The 22254-nt window shown below is 41.8% G+C and overlaps 1 protein-coding gene across 6 annotated transcripts in view; it reads right to left on the bottom strand.

Annotated features, from left to right (window-relative positions):
• Nucleotides 1-1512: 1512 nt before the first annotated feature.
• The window catches only part of NGF (nerve growth factor), a 47485-nt gene continuing 26743 nt past the window's right edge, over nt 1513-22254 (bottom strand). For 3 of the 6 annotated variants that reach the window (XM_052698063.1, XM_052698062.1, XM_052698064.1), the window contains 2 exons: nt 5552-5691; nt 1513-2409 (listed from right to left, as the gene is read on the bottom strand). In XM_052698063.1, the coding sequence (XP_052554023.1) occupies nt 1678-2397 (720 nt within the window). In that variant the 5' untranslated portion in view covers nt 2398-2409; nt 5552-5691 and the 3' untranslated portion in view covers nt 1513-1677. The other 3 variants (XM_052698061.1, XM_052698060.1, XM_052698065.1) reach the window with 3 other exon arrangements.

The following is a 22254-nucleotide window of genomic DNA, read 5'->3' as shown; positions in this document are numbered from 1 at the left end:
CCACTCTGCTCCAATTACGTGTTTTGTATTTTTTTTTCCTTGGCTCCAAAATACTGTGTTTTTCACTGTTCTTCTTCCATCCCTCCTGTGCTGACTGGCAGGTGGTTGCCACGCTTACCATATTCTGCTATTGTGACAGAGCCTATGTGATCACACTCAAAGCATTTCATAGTTTTCATTGCCTCCCCCGCGACAGAACAGGAGGTCATTATTTGGAGGACTGAGGACAGTCAGGATCCTGCCCGCTCCCTGACCTTTCAGATAACTGGTTATTCACACAAATATTGCAGAAATGCTGTTCTGGAGAGGACATAACATTCTTACTGGAATATCGCTGTCCCACACCATAATCACTTCCTCGAGGAGGCTGAAAAGTGCAGTACCAGTGGTTATCAGGAATGGGCTCTGTACTGTCGCCTTATCTCTCAGACTGGCACTATTTTACAACAGTACATTTTCTTTGGAGGTTTGCTGTCCTTTGCTGTTGACGCTGGGGAAGCAAATGTTAGGGCTGCTTTTTTCCGTCACGGAAAGAACAGCGTGCGAGTAAAGTGTGCCCTCTAGGATTTGGAAGAAACAAAGCTAAAAACCCTAATGGTGTTTGTTTTGAAACAGTTTCTACAATGGATAGCAGTTGTTCTTCCAAAGGAAACAGTGAGAGAGAAAATACAGCTTTATCCATTGAGCAATGGCTGCAACACCCAGCACGGACCCCAGGCTCCACTATTGCTTCCCGAAATCAGTGTTCTCCAAAGCACAGAAATGATGAGCACAGGGTTTGCTTTGGGGCTCCTTGCTAAAACACAGACTTGTATTTTTAAATCTTTGTTTCTATCACGCATGAAAACATTTGCTCCTGTGTCAACGCCTCGCTGCCAAAAAACCACCTTGAGTTCATTCCTACTGTTTAATTATCGACTATGTGAGGATTTTTGACTTACACATTTAGGTTTACATTTATAACCCCATCACTCTAATACAGCTCATGAGCAATGAGCTGCAGAACAGCATTTTAATTAAAAAATACATTTATCTGGATTCTGCTTGTATGCGGACAAATATTCAAAGATAACTGCGAATGGATCATTTCTGCAGTGAAAACATTTTGCCAATTTGTAAAAAATGCACCACGAGTCATGCTTAGAAATGCATCTGGCATCATGAAGATTAGTGTTTTCTACCAGGAATTCACTGATATGACTAATAAAACTAATACCTCTATGGCTCATTAGCAGAACTAGAGGCAAGTTTTGAAAAGACTTTTTTTCAGCCTCTTGGTAACTGGTCAAAACATTTCAGCTTATTTGTCTAAGTAAGCTGACAGGTTATGAGATGGAAACTGCTGGGGAAGAGAGGGATACACATAAAGGCCACAAAAGCACTGCACTTGTGCCGAATGGTGAACAAAGATTGTCCAGCGGCCCTGTGAGCAGCTCAGAGCTGCAGGGCTGCGTTACGACAAAGGTGGATGTCTTTTGAAGAGTCCGGCTGGTCAATGAATTGCAAAACACGAAAGGTTTCCAAAAGAGTTTAATAAATAATGAGGTTCTTTTTGTATCGTATAAACTATAAATACACCATGCAGTCCTTTTTTTTTTTTTTTTTTTTTTAACTTAAAATAATTTACAGGCTGAGGTAGGGGGATAGGAGGATGCTGTTGTGGGGTTCAGCTCCGTCTCAGGGTCTCCCCGATTTCCTGCTGAGCACACAGACACAGGCTGTGTCAATCCGGATAAAGCGCCAGGCTGCTTGCTTGCCCTCCATGGTCAGTGCTTTGACGAAGGTGTGTGTGGTGGTGCAGTAAGAGTTCCAATGCTTCGCATCGATCCCTCGGCACCCGCTGGACACTGGCCGAGGGTCCCTGCACTTGGTCTCGAAAAAGTACTGCTTAAAAACGTTGTTGTTAATGTTGACCTCTCCCAACACGGTCACCTCTTTGCCTTTGATGTCAGTGGCTGTGGTTTTGTCCCCGACCCACATGCTGACACTGTCGCACACTGAGAACTCTCCCCGGTGCAGTACGGGATGTGCAGTCCTCTTGGTCCTGGCAGTCCTGTTGAGAGAGACTGCACTGCTGAGAAACCCCGTATTCTGTCCCTTCCTTGACACTGGAGGTGGCTGCGTGCTGAACAGGACCCGAGAAGACCGGAAACGCTTCTTGTTAAAGAAATTTTGGTCCATGGCGATATTTAAATCTTCTGTTCCATCTGGCATCCAAGCAAAGCGGCCGTGGCTTGTCTGTGGGGCTGCCTCGGAAATGTGCTGTCCGTTACTCTGTTGTGTACTGGGTAAGGAGTGTTCTGCAGGATACTCCAGTGGACCATTGTCCTCTGACTTTGGAGCTGCCTGTGTGCCGATCAAAAAAGCTATAATCAGAGTGTAGTACAGCATGGACATTACGCTATGCACCTAGAACAAAAGAAAAATGTAGTATTACTGTAAGCCACGCTGGCAGAAACAGATGGTGTTGCTGGCAATAAACGTGTAAGATACCCAGGACCATACAGATTTCATCAGGTTCTCATGTGGGTACCAGATGTGGATCTTCCAGAAGAGCTCGTTCAGACAGTATAAAAGTTGTTCATAAAGTGAGAACATTAGAAAATAATAGCTAGATTATTATTAATTCCTCTGGTATTTGTTATTAGAACACTATGAAGCACTTGTTTGGTATTATTAATGCGGAGACCATATGGCGACAGCATGTTCCCAGGAGTAAAATCTCTGGTGATTTTTGCAATAACCTTTTCGGCCAGCACTGGTCTTTTGGCTGCAAATACCCTGCAGAGGAGCAAGCGTAGAAATAGGACCTTGGCTAAAATAGCTGTCTGTTTAGTTCATCCGTCTGCATGGCTGTCCTTCGGGCGAGGGTGGGGAGCACCGAGCTGGTATTTGTGGAAGTGGGGGAACCCCCTGAATCCGGCCATTAGCACACACTCCCAGCCACACTTACCTGCCATGTGGACAGGCCCCAGCACTCTGGCTGGCTCAGCAGCCTCCAGCAGCCTCCATCTATCCCATCTGCCCTTTCGGGACGCACCACATTGCTGATTTGGGGCAGATAAAGCCCACGCTCCTTCCCAGAAGAGCTCAGACATCACATGTCACGAGGGCAGATGGGATTTGTCCAAGTTCAGGCTGCCTATTAGGACAAATATGGGTATTACATAGGAGCACCATGGGTGACAGACTATTTCTGGTCGGCATCTTAGGTAGAGCGTGGCTAAAACCATTATGGTCACAGTACTGGGCACAGAGGAACACACCGTCCTTTTTTCAGTGCCACGAGCAAGAAGTTGCACAAATGTCCCTGTGTAGCAGACCCAAAGCGAGTGCTAGTCTTCCTGTAGCCTGGAGAATGTGCACATCTGTTTGGGTGTGGAAAAATGTGGGACAAATATCTAAAATATCTCTAAGAACAATATTATGCTGGAACACCAGCAGCAGTAATACTTTATTAGGTAACTGCCATGTGTTGACTAAATCAGCCATATGTTAGGGAACAAATCAGCAGCAGAGGCACTGAAAACATGATCTGAAATTGCAGTCAAGGGCTGACATTGTATTCCTCTGTGAAGAACTATGAGGTACAGACAGGATATAAACAGGAAAAAAACATAAATCCCTATCAATACAGGCTCCTCCCCTGTCTTGGTGCTCTGTTGTGCATGACGTGCCTCAGCTGGCCCCGAATTGCAGCGTCCAGCCAGCAGGCAGGCAGCCTCACACCCACTGGACAAACAGGGTTTTTCAAACGGAGGAATCAGGCTGTGCAATTCCGCTGTGATTTCCCAGCATGTCCTAATGTTTTTCTGGGATTGGGTCAATGACTGTTGACTTCACTCCTTCCTGCTCAGCTTTCTCAAACTAGAATTCAAAGAGGCACTAAAAGCTTTGTCTTTGCTGGGATGCAGTCTTGTAGAAAATGCAGAACCCTGACATGCACCATAGGGTCCTGTGTGGATACTTCTTATCTCAAATGAGCTGAAATAAAATAAACAGCTGTGTTTGTGCAGGGCTTAGCAAGCATTTAAGAAATCAGCAGGACATGCCAAATAGACTGAAGATATGCTTCAGACCCTGCATCATGGGAACAAAAGAGAGAAATGCCATAAGCAACAGTAGCAGTTCTCCTTGCAGCCTTTGGACTGGAAGAAATGGGGATGATACGATGGTTAGGAGTCAAATCCCTCTCACAGAGAAAGTCCTTACTGTTCCAGCTACTTCAATTTACTTAAAAGAAGGCTGAGGGTTGCTGCTTGCCCACATGCTGCTCATACTTGAGCAGCCATCATCGTCTGTACAAGGAAATAGAACTAGGTGTAGCTCAACAGCTTGGCTGTGCACAATTCAAAGAGTAACCCCTTGTTCAACAACCAAATTAAAATCAGATGGGTCACTGCATCTCTAGAAAGTTAGCTTTTCCAACAGAAATGTTAATGGAAAAGGTTTGCAGAACGAACTCCAGGCGCAATTCAGACATGCCAGAACAGCCTCAGCATATCGTGTTTATGCATAATACCCATTTTTATTATTCCCTTCTATAGAAAAGAGGCATAGCAATGCCAGCAAAGAGCTCTTTTCTGATTTTCTGCCACACTTTTTTCTCTGAGCTTCTTAGGTTGCATATTTTGAATCTTTCTTTGTATTTCCTGTCCTTCTGGCAAAGCATTCTATGGGATTGTGGCCCAAACACAAGCAAATGTATTTGGGATATGTGGTATTTTCCTGAAGATTCAGAACTGAATCTTTTAATCTATTATAACATTACTAGAAAATAATTAAAAATTAAAAAACAGATTCAAAAAGTAGATTAGCCTCAGTGACAGTGCAAGCAAAAAACATTTATGGAATAGGCATGCCTTAAGACTGTCAGGATTGTGACTTTTGCTGATGTGAAGGTATTTTACAAGCTGTTTTAGGGGGTTGTTTCTAAATTTGTGCTATGTTTAGCTACTGGACTCTTCCACGGTCCTTTCTGCAAAGTGTTCACACAGTTCCCATCCAGTGCAGCCACCTGAGCTTCCAGGGAGATGCGTAGCTGTACCAGTGCTGGCACTACAGCCTTTGTAACGTGGGCCACAACTGTTACCACAAACCTCTCAATACCAAAAATGCAATAGTTGTACAAAACCAGAGGATATTTAATGAGCCCTGTGACTTCTAAGTGAATTATCTCTCCTTGTAATAAACCATTTTCCACAAAGGCATTTCTGGAGGCAGAATATGGGAAGAAGGGATACGTGGGAACTCCTCTGTTAGCCAAACAATAGCTAGCTAGCAGATACCAGTGATGCAGCTTGTTTAATATGTCAAAGAACTAAGCATTTCCAAAAAATAAGACTATTAAATGCAAATTGCCCTCATCCTCACTTTTCAGAAGACAGATCGATTACTTTTTAATTTCAGGATGGCAGTTCTTCCCTCATTTGTTCATCAGATGCCCTGCTACCTATTCTCATACAAACACTTCCCCTGGTAGAGATGTTTGGACTGCTGTGTGATGCTGGTAATACAAGATTTCAGTCTGCTCTGTGTGTGCTGTGCTTACCTCTGAGTATATTGCACAAAAAGCTGCTCCTGAGAAAGGTCTTTATTTCATCCAGATGCTGAGCTGGGGTTGGCTGCAGCATGCCATCGGGCCAGTTTGGCTGCGTAGCTGAGTCTGGGAGTTGCTTACTCAGTGTTCAACTAGAATTAGAAGTATTTGTTTCAGTCAATAGCCAGCAAATACATGTTTTCAGTACCCTTCCCCACTCGATAGCAGGAGTACAGGGACAAATCCACACTCTTGGCTCTCTGAGCTGTGCCTTTTTCACTGTTACGGTGTATTAATTGTCTAAAGTGCAATCGTGGCTTTCACAAGCAGTGTGCCTGTAAGACAAGATACCTTATTCCGCCCCTTTACGAGACCCTACTTAATTATCCACTGTCCCCAATCCCTCTCAGGCATCTTACAGGCTGACTGCGAGCAGGAGAAATGCAGCATAACAAAACAATGCTTGCTGATGTAACCATCTGAGCTCAGTTTGCACAACAGATATGGACAAATGAGGATTCAGACTTCCCATTTTCTTCATCTGGAAGGCAAATCTGCTTACAAGTGATGACACCACATGTCGTCAGTTCTCACTCAAAACCAGAGACAAAAGCACAGGATGGTTTAGGTTGGAAGGCTCCTCCAGAGGCCATCTCATAGAATCATAGAATGGCTTGGGTTGGAAGGGACCTCAAGGATCATCAAGTTCCAACCTCCCCAGGCAGGGCCACCAACCTCCACATTTCATAGCAGCCCAGGCTGCCCAGAGCCCCATCCAGCCTGGCCTTGAACACCTCCAGGGATGGATGGGGCATCACAGCCTCTCTGGGCAGCTGTTCCAGCACCTCACTGCTCTCTCTATGGAGAACTTCCCCCTGAAATCCAATCTAAACCTTCCCTCCATCTGATCCAACCCACCTGCTCAAGTAGAGCCATCTGAAGCAGGTCTGCCAGGACCACACAGGCATTTATAATACCTACAGAATAGTTCCAATGGAAAAAAATAATACAGATGAAACATCACACAGCATATCCAGTGGTGGTGATGGGATTCTGCTGATTGTTTGGAATCAGCACTGTTTTGGTGAAGAGATGATGCCTAAAATCTTTCATTTGCGTGTGCTCTTTCACATCATAACCTGAATTCAATAGATATTCAGAAGGAGAATGATGAGATGGGTGTTTGTTATCCAAGAATTACCTGATTTTTGCTGATATTTGAAAAGAATTTGAGGGTAAAAAATTTGCAGGCACACGAAGGCACAGATTCAACTGCTTGTCCACTGGCTACTTTCAAGGCAAAAAATAACTCAATTGTAATACTGCAAATGATCACGTAGACCCAAATCAAAGGAAAACCATATTTTTCCTTCTCAGATGAATCTAGTATTTAGGTATCTTCTCAGCAGAGTATGGTGCAGACTGTAAATTCATCTTAAACACTTAGGTAACTGATCTGTCCCATTTAACAAGATAAAGAAGAGTTGTATAACGTACTCCCATATAGCAAAGTATCCTGATAGACTCAGTGTGGAAATTCAGGTGCAGCTGCTATGGAGAACATGCTCCTAACACCAGCGTGCAAAGTAATGTTCAATTTTTTTTAAGTTGACTTCATTTTACGCCTGCAACACGTCCACAGGAGAGCTGGCTGCCATTTTGTGTGCTTACTGCGTTTGGTTCTGCTACCAAGATCCAAATACAACAGCTTAATTTTCGTAAATCTGAAATCTTCCAAGCTCGTGTTATGTGCTCATTGTATTGCTTTGTGCAGCACTGCTGTATGCTGTGCTTTTTGGAAGAATGTACTAATAAAGCAATAACCCCTTCAGTGTACTCTGTCAGTTTAGTAATGATAGATCTAAAGTAGTGACCACTGCCAAAAATAATCCAACAGCTTTTCCTACTGTTCTGCCACCCTAAGAAAACACAGCTTCAGTTCCAACTGGCTGGTTATTTAACCACAAAAGAGTTTATTTTCAGAAGGTTGTATTTTTTTTAAGTTCTTTTGCTGCCTTCTTCCCGGATCGCCAGCTGTGGCAGAATCCAGTAAATCATGCAGTGTTATTCAAATGATGCTGAAGACAGCATCTGCACACTATTCCTTTGTACCTAGCAGTCCCAGAGATGAAGATAATATCCTACTAATGTCTTGCTTCAGAATTTACGTGCATTCAAGATTACAAACTTTGGGAGACAAAAAAATTTTAAAAATCACCTTATTCCTACTCCTTGGTCTCTTCACTGAGCTGATGAGCAAGAAAATGGGAATTTTTAATGAATTCAAGATTTAATTCCTCTATTACATCTACAGTGACTCATCCTGTAAATAAGAGGCTTATGTATGCTGAAGAGCCAGTTGGAAATTACCTGTGTCTCATGCACTTCCTTTTGTTCTGAAGGCCTCCAGTGCTGAAACGCTCCTTTGAGGATTTCTAGGGAGAGCAGTAGACTGAGAAAAATGCTGCCCTGCAGCAATGATGGCCCACTGTGTCACCATGACCATCATCACCACAGGATGGACAACAGCCGTAGTCTCGGCAGTGAGAATAATAAGGATGCTCAATAGCCCACCATGCTTCTGTCCTTGGACAGTTAAAAAAAAAGGGTATTATGAATCATCATCTGCGGGGTGAAGATTCACCAAACCAGAAACCTATCCGAATTTGGAAAGCATTTATATTTAAGCTTCATTTTGTAGTTCTTGGGCCGTAAGTAATCAGAACAACTTATTTGCAAGCACCTGATTTTGTCACTCCTATCCTCCTGAACCGGTACCCAAATGTTTCAATAATGCCTCTGCAAAGAAGCAGCCTTGAGATGGCATCTTCCCTGCGCCTGCCTGCCTGGGCCTCACTTCAAGGGATGATTTCAGAGCACCACTGTGGGCTCCTAACAGAACCCCAGTTCTGTTTGTCCCCAAACCTCAGCCATCAGCAGTGGAACAAAGGAGCACAATTCCTTTTAATTCACTTTGGCCCCAGAAAACAAACCAAGTCTATTGCCCATCAACTTTCTAGCTTCTTTGACAGGCCATTCACTCCAAATGAAGCTACCCAATAGGAGAGATGCAGCCTGCAGCAACAGGTGCTGGATTCTTGCAGTAGACATTGGAGACTCTTAATGGAAGAGCACAACAAGAAGATTCTTGCAAGGACACACAGAGTTCAACTTGCACTGGGATGCAGCCTTTTTTGTGACAGACAGACCATTTACACACATGATGAACATGCACAAAGTTGCTTTGATAGAAAATTATATATAGGATAACAAACTGATATTCAACAAATAAAAGATATCAGATCTCAGTTTGGATAGAAATCCCTTTAATGCAGTGGGGGAAAAATGAGTTAATGGCCACTTGAGATAAATCTCTCTGAAAATAAATAACAGGAACCAACTTTAGAAGAATCATGTGAATCTGATTAGCCTGAAGTCAATGGCCTCAATGGAATAAAACTGGTAAACTGAAGTTAGCTAGAGAGAAAAATGCTGGCTAGAAAGAAGTTACCTAACCTACTACAGTTGTATATAATCTCCATATTACAGTGTTTTAAAGCATACCCTAAAATTACAGATTGACACGTGATGACATGTTGATTTGTTTGATACTTTCAGCATGGACTACAAAGTGTGTGTGTGTTTCATAGGACAGCAGGGCTTCCTACATCTTCATTAGCCGGCACCAGGCAGTGACTGGAGATCTCAGGCACTGACAGGGAAACTACTGTCAGCAGGAATGGGGAAAATCCATCTCAAAGTTGGCCACGTTTGAGATCTGTGCAAACAGATCCACCCTACCTTGTCCTTTCCTCTCTCTGCACCTTTTCCAAACGGTTCTGGAGCTGGTTATGCCAGGTGTGTACCTTGGGATTTTTGGCTTCCAATATGAAATGACCCAAAATGAAATCCAGAGAACTAAAAGATGTGTTACACCACATGAAAGAACTGGAATTTCAGACTCTTTTTTTTGTTTGTTTAATAATGAAAGTGCCAGTATCAAACTGGAATTCGTCTGGAAAGAGAAAGTAAAGGGTAATCAGACTACAATGTTAGTATCCCATCTTACAGCCAAAAGTAGTTACAGCAGAAAAATACATCTTTAAGGGCCAGTAAGCTCTTCCAACTAATGATCTTATTCCAGCTATTCAGAAGGGAATGTAAATCCTGATTCTTGTCCAAACCTTTGTTAATAAGAACCATCTGAATTCTAAGAGTGATACTAGCTTTAAAAAATAATAATAATAATTCAAGCTCTCTTTGTAAAATCTTTCTTCATTTTTCTACCACTGTGCAAACAAATCTGAAACAAATGAGATGTTTAGATATAGAGCACATCTTGAAGTCTGATGCATAAAGTGTAATGACTCCAAAAATGAAGAAAAGAAAGTAAGCTGGGATGTCATGTTCAGATTCTCAAAGATAGATTCCATAACCTGTGATGTTTCTCTGGATCCTTGGATCAAGGGACCTTCCTTGGAACTTGGAACAGAACATGATGTAAGCACAAACAGCATCTAGAAATGACAGTAATGACCTTCTTGACGTTTAATAGCTGTGTGTTTCAGACTGTCCCATTCCGTTCATTCTTTACCTCAAAAAGGAATTTCATCTTATGCTCACAATGATATATTGGTTTTTTATTCCATTAAAAAACAACTTGAAGATAAAGGATTGCAAAATAAAACTCCCATCTTACAAAACGGGGATGTTCCTGTGATCATTTAGAAATTTCTGAGATAGTGGAGAAATAATAATGGAATTGAGTACGTGCTATATAGCATCTTCCATTAAAAAAACATCAAACCACTGAATGGATCAATCAGATCACTTAATCAAACTGGTCACTAGCTTATGGTCTGTAGAAATCCTTTTTGTAAAGGTGAAGAACCTGAAGAATAATGCAGCATCCCTACTGAACAGTTTCTTTCTCTAAAAGCTGCCTATGCTCCTTTGTTTTTTACTTTTTCAAACTTTTAAGATATTCATTGATGTTTCTTAATCAGCTCTTCTACCTTCATGAGACCTATGGAGACTTCCTAATGGTTGAAGACCTTCTCTAATGATTTACTTTACCTGACTATATGGGAACTGTGACAAGAAACTAAAAATGAGCTTCAGAAATGGACTTTCTTCTATTGTAGTTGATACATCTCCCACACTCAGCCTACGCCTACCTTAATTCACCCTAATCAACTCATTTTGTTAAAAATACGTATCAGTTACAATTTTATGATTACACAGGAATAATACTTAAGATTTAAAATGCCTATAAAAATTAAAAATGCATTAAAAAAAAAAAGTAATTGTTTGTTGTCAAACAAGTGGTTGGACTACATTTGAGAGGTATGTTGATTGGGAATGAGTAGCAAACAAACAGCGGTGACCAGCGAGCCATGTGCTGCTGCATGTGGGGTGACATGCAAAGATTTGGGCAGATATTTGCATTTTTTCTTATTGCAAAACCTGAGCTTTTTCTGAAGATTGTACTGATCCTGTACCCGCTCCAATTCTCCCACTGCCATGGTTCTGTGACCCATTTTCCCCCATACATTCAAAGCAATTGAACAGTTACATTGGATGCAAGACAAACTTTCAGCTTTAAAGTTCTCCTCTCAGCCTCTTCCAGGCTAAACAACCCCGATTCCCTCTGTCACCTCTCAAAAGTCTTATTTTCTCATCCCTTCACCAACTTTGTTGCATTTTTCTGCACACACTTGAACAATTTCCTGTCCTCCATCTAGTGAGGGACGTCAAGCTGGACACGATATTGAGGTATGTGCCTGCAAACAAGGGGACAAGCGTTTCCCCAGCTGGACACATTAATTCTGATGGAGGCCAGGATGGCACTGGCTTTGTTCACCTGCCCACACTGCCGGCCCACATTCAGCCAGATGCTGACCAGCACCCCGGGTCCCTCCTTGTCCACTGGGCAACTTCCAGACACTCTTCCCCAAGCCTGTACTGCTGTACAGATCGTTGTGAGCCAAGTGCAGGACCCACCACTGACCCTTGTAGAACAAACGTTCCTAAGTTTGTATTTTTGCTATTCCATCATCATCTGGTTACCAAATTCAGATTCTGCTACAGTCAAAAAGCGTGACAGAGCAGATGTGTGATTTCCTTTTGTTATGCTCCTGCATGTTTGCACAGCTTTTCTTCTAGGATTCTCTGTCCTTGTTCTAGGTCTGTATAAACCTTAATGCTAAACATTGATGTTGCACCATTCACACTTAAGCTATGTGTGGCGCATTGAATTTCCCCTTATAGAGAGCTTCAAATTCTAAGAATAAATTAGAAGGTTACTTCTAGAAGGATTAGAAGATCACTGCTCCTGCGTTTACTACATTATTGCCCCCGTGGTCTTTTATTACATTAGGCAAGAACATTTTTTAGTTCCATAAAGTGAAAAATCAATAGATTGAATGTGCAAATGCTTGGAACTGGGATGACCAAACCAGTGCAAGAAAATGTTCTCACCGTACATTCTTCAAAACAGTCTCAAGAAGCTGACTAAACAAAAACTTCTTTTTTAGCACTGCTTCACATAGTTTAAAAAACAGCGTACAGAGGAAGGAGATGAAGTGGGAGGAGGCACTGTTTGCAAATCCTGGAACGGTAACTTGTTATGGGAATGAGAAGCTACAGAAATAATAACTTGTAAATAACATTTAAAGGCTGCAGCTGGTACATGGAACACAGCTTGAACTTCAGGACGTGTTTCTTACAGTTAAGTAAGGGAAAAATGTTGCAGATAAATGCAGAAATGCTCCAAGCAAGATATGAGGAACCTCTGGTTGCTCAAACTATTGGATGACATCTCCAAAGCCATGAACTCATCAGCCTGAGCAGCACTGCAGCTGAGCTGTAGCATTTGGATGTTGTCGATGCCTCTACTACAAAATGAAGCCTGCTATTTTAATTGCTGTGGATAATGGATATTCAGACACAACTCATCACATAATGCTTTGTAAGGACTGTGTTCTCTGGCCGGCATGCAAAGTGCTAGCTTTGTGCAAACTTCCATATTAAAAGATGGTAACTTGAACTCACAGATATACGGATAATACCTGATTACTACACTAAAAGTAGGCCTGAAATCTCTTCCCAGAATTATGGCATTTTAATTAGAAGAATGTGGACGAAGGCTTAATCTTATTATTAAGGATAGAGAGGGATAAGGCAGAAACAAAGTCCACAGCAACATAGCCTAAATGTGAAAATCAGCAGCTTGGAGGCTGTGCCGACCATCCTACAGCAACAGAACTGCTCCCTGCTCCTCTCTGATGTAAAAGGTGAAATTTGACAACGAGCAATTTGAAAGAAATGCCCCTTCCCCTGCCTTCTAACTCCAAATCACCTCACGCTCACTTATTTGAAAGCGCACAGCGAAAACGCAGGGAAAGGTTATTTTAAATTTAGGAACCGAATGCAGAGATTTGTGAAAATAATTTAAAAACAATCATTTTAGGCATTCTGAAAACTTGTGACGTTGGAGGATAAATAATCTCAACTGCAGCCGATTCCAACAGATGCTAATCTGTCCCTTGGCTTTGCAGCCTGCTTGAAATAGTACTTGTTTCTTCATGTCATGCCTCTGGCAATGCTTAGTGAAGTTAGAATTACAATCGCCAATGAATCCCATTCTTAATGTCATTAACTTTCTAAACCGTTCCCCATAGCTGGCAGCCTTTCCATGCAGTGAGACCTACTTAGTTGGGAGCTGGGAGAGTGATGGTTTGTCTGTCTAGAATCATTGTGCCTTTCAATTGAAATGTGTTTACTGGGTTCATTATGTCCATTTCATGACGGTGATCGCAAACTTTGCACACTGGCTGCATTTCTCTTGTGGTTTACCTATTAGTGAAAGGGAAAAAAAAAGGCTCTGCGGTTAATTGTAATGATTTGTGCAAGAAGAATCTGTAAGTGAATTGTTAACATCATAAATTCAGCAAATGTTTGAATTGAAGATTAGGGACGTGGTGCATCTGCAGATTCTGTTCTCATTTCTAGCTTAGGAAGCGATTTAGCAAAATACAGGTTTCAGTGGCTGCTTTTCTACCAGCTGATAGATAACCACTGTCAGAACCCATAAACCACGAGCTTAAGGTTGCTTCCAAATTAGGGACAAATATTGATCAGAAAGCAGCGAGGATGGCCCCAGATGACAAGGACTGTATGTCAAACAGAAAACACAGGCAACAGTACTGCTGTTTGTGTTCATTAATCCTGTAGTTGTATAACGGATCATAGGCTACAAGTTTACTTTCCCTCTCTTAGAACATGAGTCAAGGGTGACCAAAATGATGTGTGTTATAACATGAGCTTGACACTCATCACTTTAGCAGATGGGGAAGTCAAATATTTGCTTCTTAATAAGAAAAAGTAAAGCTGATTAATCATCTGAGTCATCCTGCTCTAGTTCAGTGTTGGAATGAATGGCATTCCCTATGGATCAGCCTACGCAGAAGGAAATGCTAGACTGTAATCAAGACCTAGTGACTGAGTTCAATCAACTGTTTCAAAATATCAACCACGAATTTTTGATAAAACGGGGATTTTTTCTTTTAATCATGCAGTCAATCCATCCCCGAAAATTCATATTTTGCAGGGAAAACAATTGGAAGGTTTCCACTACGGCCCCCTCCAAGTGGAAACTTATTACCCCTTTTACAAGCCTACATTATGTCACAATGCAGTGAACAGATTAAGGGACTGGAACACAGCACTTGCCCTTTCACATTCTTCTTTCTGAACAGTGCTGCAATGCTGCCTTGTTTCTGGGACAGATAAGTGGCAGAAACCCCCTGATTTAGACTCACAGACGGCAGCAAATTTTTAGAAGCTTTTAGAAGAAATCAACCTTCTGCAACTCTTGCAGATATTACCACGAGCAGCAAAAATCCCACCTGGAAGGGAAATGGCACAGTTTGCAGTGAAGTCAGTTAAGTTCAGTTGCTGTTTTCTAGAGGAATCAATCCCAAAAAGTTTATTTCTATGTTTCTTGTATCTGGCAGTGAGCGTTTCAAACAGGAGCTGAAGAAAGTTCCTGTCAATTTTTGGCAAGAATTTGTCCACTTGGAAAAACAGTGGTTATCTGAACATTAGTCTAGTTCCTGATGCCCCAGGTTATGTGCAGTGATGAAGAATTTATCATCAGCACATCTGTAAATGAGTCATCTTGTTTCTTGCACTCACATGGCTTCACAATTTTACTGCCTGCTTGCATTGACGTAAAATATTGGATATTTGTCATGTGAAGCTCTTCCATCCCATGGGTAATATCGGAAATTCCAAGCACAAATAACACCTTAATACCACGTTGCAGTCAGTGTATCCCAAATCATCCTGTAACCTCCACGACATGACACAGTATTCGCCTTCAATTAGCAAGTCACATAATGACAAACGTTACAACTCAGACATCTGGCTGCAAATCATACACCCGGAATTAAACACCTTCACCCAGCTCTATTACACAGCACAGACTGTGCAAACGAGGTGTGAGAGCCTTAGATAAGATATTACAAAGTAAACAATAACTACTTTTTTATTTTTCCGCTGGCGTAAGGTGATGAATTCTTCTAATGCCAACAAGGCTTCACCCAACATAAACACCAGAAACGGAGGATTTCTTATTTGGCTTTTATAGTTGAATGATGGCATTGCTGGAGAAAAGTGTAATAAAGCTGAAAGAAACAGGAGAAAGGGTGAAGGGCTTTGTCAGAGCTCTTCTCCAGACTTCAGAACCGTTTCCTGGGCTGTGTGTCTTAACACAACGCCATATCAATTCTCCAGGCAATATGGAGCTTCCCCATGTGAGTTTTGGGGAATGTGGAAAGCAATATAAATTCTCACTCCAATTCCCACTGGGCCCTTTATGAACCATGTACTGAATACCCACCAAGTTTCATTCTGTTCATAATGCTGATTTTTCAGTCTGCTTTTTGCACTAGGTAACGTAAACCAGAAACAACTTCTCTCTCTACCTTTATGTTCAGCCCTCCTAAGAACAGCATTGGGGTGAAGGCAGCAGGGAATGAAAAGAAACTGATAGCTGCAGTGAAAAACCAGTTTGCAGTTAACTCAGCCTGCTGACCCTCTGCAGATGGGCCCCGGTGACCCTAAAGGCCTTCATAGAGTAGTTTCCATGCTCAGTGCAATGATGGCATTCCAGCAGAGCCGCACTGATCAGCTGCATTCTTCAGAACTGTGAGTTCTTCTTCTCAACAGAGCTGTTGGTACGGCTGTCGTAAAGCACGAGCGTAAACACCTTGCAGAGCTGGGGCTGCTGCACAGAATATCTCAAAAGGATCATGAAATAATGGACAGGAAATGATGCATTTCAGAAAGTGCAGGCTGTGTTGTTCACCGCGGGGCAAAGAAATGCCTTTATGAACAAGCAGTGTTTAATACCTGAGTCACCCAGGCCGTAAAGGCTTCCAGAAATAAAAGATGTATTTCAAAATGGAAAAAACAGATATTCTTTGAGATAGAGCTGTTAAACGTGTCATAATCAAAGTAATGCACAGCAATGAGGTACCTGGTTAATTTCCATTACAAAATTTTCCGATGCTTTTTTTTTTTAATGGCCTGGATTGAATACATTTGTATCAATAACAAAATAAAGACAAGCAAAGCAAGTCAATAAACCAGACCACAAAAAGATCTGTCTCTATTCCCATACAATACAAAGGGAAAAGATACAAACTGATTGAGAATAGGGAAAAAAAAATTAAACAATCATCCTTAAACAAATAAAATCACGTTTAGAAAAGAGAGAATTCTCAACTAAATGATCTGCTAGGACAAGGAAGCAGGCTCATCCTGACAGTTATTCATTTATTGCACTCATTTTTATTCCTGGAAGTGTCATGTTTGCATAACACATTCAGTAAACAGAGGCTAAAAATGACATGGAAGAAATCATCTTCTGCTTTACATATTTTGCCTTTGTGCTTGGATCTGTTTGCACTGACAGTTCCAATATGCAACAATTCAATGGACTACACTCTGATCTTTTATTAGCACACTGTTGTCTTTGGAAATAGGAAATTACATTTTGGAGTAAAGAACAAGAATCAGGACACGTTTTTTTGGAATCACTGTGATGGTTTATGCCCAAAGAAACTAATTCAGGAAGCACATCAAGCCTTCTGGTTACTGCAGGTATGATTTCTGAAAGCAGTCATGGCTTTGTTCAGAAAAACATTATGGGATTACTGTCAGACTGAGGGGAGAGCATGCAGGGGTCTGGATTCTAAAACTCCAGCCAAGGATTTTTGCTGTGTGCATGAAATATCCACGAACTATTTTCTTTGGAAGGATAGTACAATGAAACTCGAACGCCAAGTTCATACAATGCAACTGTTCCCAGCAGTAGGGGATGGGAATCTGATATTGATTTGGATCTTCTGATACTGTGAACCACCTCGCTGTAAAATCGCAAAGCATTGCTGTAAAGGCAAGAGCTAAGAAGAGTCTTTACTAGCAAACGATCATTGCCTCAAAGGCAAGGAAGAGTCAGAGGTGTTCCATTCATTGTTCAGTGGCACCACTGAAGCTTAGCAGTAAAGTCATCCTGCGTGTTATTTCCAATTACATCATGAAAACATTCTCATTTTGGGTTTAAGTGAATTCTCACTCATGGGCGTATGCAGGTACAAGCTGATGTCTGTGTGCATATAGAACCACAGAATCACCATGGTTGGAAAAGTCCTCTAAGATCACCAAGTCCAACTGGCAGCACGTGCCCCCCATGGCTGTAACCACATCCCTCAGTGCCACATCTCCACAGTTCTTGAACACCTCCAGGGATGGTGACCCCACCACCTCCCTGGGCAGCAGTGTCACTGCATCACCACTTTCTGCAAAGAATTTCTTCCTAATATGGTAATTTTCATTTTAATGGCTGTATGCAAGCTCCAAATACTGAACAGTACTCTGTGTGTTTCCTCCTGCTATACAGTAATGGTGTAATTTAAACACCATTCAAATGACTATAACCACCCAGGCATTATGCCTGTAAGTAATCAAGTGCTCTCATCCATCTGAGCACATGAAAGCAGTTGTGCAGTGTGGTGTCCTTGGGTGTGCTTCGTTTGGACCTAACGCACTCAGAAACACGCTGACTTGTAGGCTGGTGGAGTCAACTCTTGCCAGCTTCGTTGGCTGCACAACTCTCCACCAATACAGCCAGTCTGCTTTCTTGTTTTACTTCATTCTTCTTCTGAGATGTGGACAACAATGAGAACCACAAGCAATATTCAGGATCTGTATGTCCTATCCTGCAGGCTTCTATCAAAAGTCTGAATTTTTCCTGCCACCACCTACAATGCATAAGCAGCTGGCATCTGGCAGATAGAGCACACATACATCACTTTAATAGGTACTACCATATCTTGGCATAAGCAGAAAGGATCTTGCTTTGCTTGGCCACGTATTTTTTTGGCATAATTAATTCAGCACAGCTGTAAAAAAAAAGAAAGGCTTCGTACAGCCACAGCATCCCATAGGACATCCATCCCAAAGCAGGAGATCTTTCAATCACAGAAACACTTTTAAATACATTGGCTTGCATAAGTGCGTGCCTGTCAAATTCAGGCTAGGGAGGACTGCCTTTCTACTACGAAATAAAAGCAGTAGCATTGTTACGTGTGCCTTTTAGCATGAGACAAGTTGTGCTGGAAGAGATGTTATCTTCCACTTCTCCCAGCATATCAGATGTTGTATTTCACTACCAGTTTCTGAATCAGCCCTTTGAACTCCTGGGGAAAGGATGGTTACCTGCAGAGGTCACCATTGCTGCGGCCCATTTGACAGCTACTGGGTTTCACTAGCTTTTATTGGACTAATAGCTAAAAGACACAACTCTAAGCCCACCAATACCACCACTTTTGGTGCTAGAAAATTAACTCTTTTGGAATGAAGCATTAATTTTATTAACCTTTGATTTTTAACAGCAATGTTTCTTCTTAGGAACTGAAACAAATGGCAGAACTACATTACCTCCTTAAAGTTACGAATACTTTTTCCTCCATGCTTTCAATTGATTTCCAATTGTTGTCATTCAGCATTCTATTAGTTCTAAAAGCATCTTGTAGAGAAAAGCAATTCATGGAATTTACACTTGAAGGAACATTTCTCTGTGCCCAAAGTCGTGAAGCAGTAATTTATTCTATGGATAGAATGATCCAGTCTTTAAATGTGTTGACCCTGTTCTGTTTACCCCACTAAAGAAGGGTATTTTGCCCTGCAAAGGGCCAACCTTTATATGTCTTTTAAATATTTTTCAGATATGATGTTTGAATAGTCTACATAATGGCTGCCAAATGCTAGCTTATCATTCTATATAATAACTACTTGCGTGTGGGTTAGAATGATCCTTTGTGCTAATTTTCCACTGAATTTAAATGAAGACATCTGAAAAGATAATTTGAGCTTTTGATTGAGAAAATGGACACTGCTTTGCTAAGAGAGAGAAAAATAAAGCCACGGTTACTTCCTTTGCTATCATTTTTGTCAGCCTGATGCATCCCTTCAGGGTGAGGGGCTGGGACCAGTCAAGATGTGACATGACCGTCAAATGCTGCACACACTCGTCAGAATGAGTTCCTCTCCAGATCTTACTGAGGTCTATTAGACAATGATTCATCCCTGACTTTAATGTCTTCCAGGGACAAATCTTCCTTATTTTACTGGTTCTCCATCCCAACACTGCAGTATTGTAACCTTCTGACTTTCAGACAAACACAAGATGGTTGTCAGGGTCACTTTCAGGCTTTCACAAAAGCCTGGTTTCCATAATATCTAAACCAGCTCAGAAGTGCAAAGACCAAATGAACTTACTGGCAAGTTCACTTCCTGCCTATCTTTTTGCAGATAATTGTCACATTTTACTTAGGCTTTGCAAAAAAGAAAGTATGAAAAAGGCTTTATTGTGACACTGAGGCTTGAAAACACCCATCAATGATTTGTCTTATAGTTACAATGCAACTTTGAAGTTGTGGCAGCTTGGAAAAACCAGCCTGACAAGCACGCTCACTTCCCCTGTTTCTTTAAAACTCCTTGAGCATATAAGGGAAATTTAAAGTGAAGAAAGCAACTGAAGCACAAGCACTTTTTGTTCCCAGCACACAAATTCTTCTCGTCCCTGTGACTGGGATCCCCATTTCTGCCTCTGACTGATGCATCAGGCAGAACAGCGTTAGCACCCAGCGTAAATCAATAAGCACTGTCAGTTTCAGTCTGTCAAGGCAGTTTGTAAGCATTTTCAAGTGGACATCCTAAAGGATACGGATGGTGTAACCTACAGCCGTCCCTAAGCTGGAAGGCTTCTGCCTTGGGCCATTCACACTTTGATTTAATTTATATTAGGAAAAAAGAGTGTTACCTTCAGTAGAACTGCCATAAAAGAAAAGGAAAAAATAATTAAGCCTTCTATTCAGAACTAAAGCAATAAAGAATTTCCATATAGAAGTAGCTACAGTGCTGTGCAAGTAGAACTAGATTTTTATTTACCTGGATAAAAACCACAAGGAGAATACTTACCTTCCTCTAAGGTTAAACTGTTCTTACAAAAGATTTGTTTCCAGCTTTGAATGTAAGCACAAAAGCTCTATGAACACACTCCAAACATGCCAACAATTTAACGTGCATTAGCAGATACAATCCTCAGCTTCACTAGACCAACATTTTTCTGAGCAAATGGGGTTTCTAAGCAAGGAGCACTCTGTATTTCAAAGGCTCCTCTTGAAGAGAGTGCAAAAATCACTGCACAGAAAAAAAAAAAAACACATCGACTGATGCTGAAGATCCCAAACTTCCACAACTCGTTCAATCCCACACGACTTGCTTTGAGAAAACTGCTGTTGTGTGCTCACTCACCTTAGAGGGGATGGGAATCTGGAGGGCTGTCCAGGCTGTTTTGTAGTCTGTAGCACCCCGGTCTGCGGATACTTTCCCAAGCCAGAAGAGCCATTCACATTCCCTCTGCCTTCCCAGCCTCATTCACTGCTCTCAGGGCTCAGCTAGCTGCACTGACTCACTGAAATCAAGCTCCCTCAGGGTCCTAGTGCTGTAAACGTGTGGGAGCTGCACAGACTCGTAGGAATTCTGCTGCTGGCTTGGTGCCTAGCCCGTGCAGTGATGGACAGATGTGCAGTGAAAGTTTGAAAGCATGCACTGGTTGTATGACTGTGCATGCATAATAGCAAGAAAAGCCTCCGACTTCCTGGTTCCACTGTCAAGAGCTGACACTCTTTAAGGGCTTTTTTTTTTCCTCCTGGTCTTCAGCATTTCTACTTCGCATCTTAATCCCTGCACTCAAATTAACGAAACTCTGGGCTCTGTAATTAATGGGCCCTTTTGAAATCCATCTCTGGAGTCCTTTAATGATGTCATCTGTTGATAAACAAACCTGAAGGAACGCTAATAGTTAACTGGGGAAGCAGTGCACTGGGTTGCCTGCAGAAATCCCCACTATTGGCCCTCTTTAACAGGGCTCAGCCAAACACAGCTCAAGAGTAGCAAAGAAATATTTGATCCTGACTTGGGGCAGAGGAAAAGATTATGTAAAATCCCTTCCAGCCATAATATTCTGTGTTTAACATGCTTACCTTAAGCAGAAAAGAGATATGGAAATGTTTTCCATTATTTTTTATGAAGGAGGATTAAGCACTTGCAGCAAGGAAACAACGGCGTGCTTTAAGCACTGATAAACAACAGAAGGAATATAGAAGGGGAGAAATACAGAAGATAAAGAAAAGCCACAGGCAATTGGCTAACTGCACTGAGAACTGCAAAACAGCCACCTGGGACCTCACCTGGAAATACATCATCATTTAACCTTCGTGATTGCACAGAGAAACAACAAAAATTATTAGGGTGTCCTTGGAAAATAAGAGCATTGCATTTTCTCAGTGTGGCAATAATCAAACATCTTTCCATTCCACCCAGAAGAGGGCAGCCATCCAGAGAGACTCATCCCTACAATCCTTTGGACAAGGGAAAAAAGGACACCGACGTGTGGCAGGCAATACATCAAGGTGTGAAGCAAGAGGGAAAACAGCTTTGAGATCATGGTGTTTCTTACTGCCACATAGATATATAGTTGTTTTTTTTGTTTTTTGAACATGTACCAAGCAGATCTTCACATCTTATTAAACTTAGAAGACAATTCTCCTTTCTCCTAGTGCCAAATATAACAGCAGCTTCAGTGCTGGACTCTAAAGCAGAGTCCTTTTAAAATGGCCTGAATTATCTTTAAAGAAATTCTATATATAAAATGATTAATGCAAGTGCAAGAACTTCCATCTCAGTTTGCCAGAATTACGCAGCTCAAATTGCTTTGTTTTTCTAGGAGAAAAATGCTTTCCACACATTATCCAAGTCACGGGCCAAAGCGCGATGCCTTCATTTGCACAGGCAGCCATCAGAGTTCAGGAAAGCGTTGCCTGAAAACCTGACCTCAGGATTTGGCCTTAGCTTCATATTTCACTGCAGAAGTGCCAAACTGTTCTTGTGTTGGGTGAGCATTTTGTCACACTTGTTTCTGAGAATATACACAGATGAGGGCTTTGTGCAGCAGCATTTGAAGGAGCGTTGCAGCCCACGGTGGCCGCAGCAAACTGCATCAAAACAGACAAGACATTAATGTTTAGCAGCTCTACAATAGATTTCTTGGAAAAGCTGCCTTTTTCTTAAAAGTGCAGCCA

The sequence above is a fragment of the Tympanuchus pallidicinctus genome, unplaced genomic scaffold, assembly GCF_026119805.1.
Source record: "Tympanuchus pallidicinctus isolate F22 unplaced genomic scaffold, pur_lepc_1.0 scaffold32, whole genome shotgun sequence".
Taxonomy (NCBI): domain Eukaryota; kingdom Metazoa; phylum Chordata; class Aves; order Galliformes; family Phasianidae; genus Tympanuchus; species Tympanuchus pallidicinctus.
The sequence above is the reverse complement of the archived record's forward strand: the minus strand, read 5'-3'. Positions and strand labels throughout refer to the sequence as shown.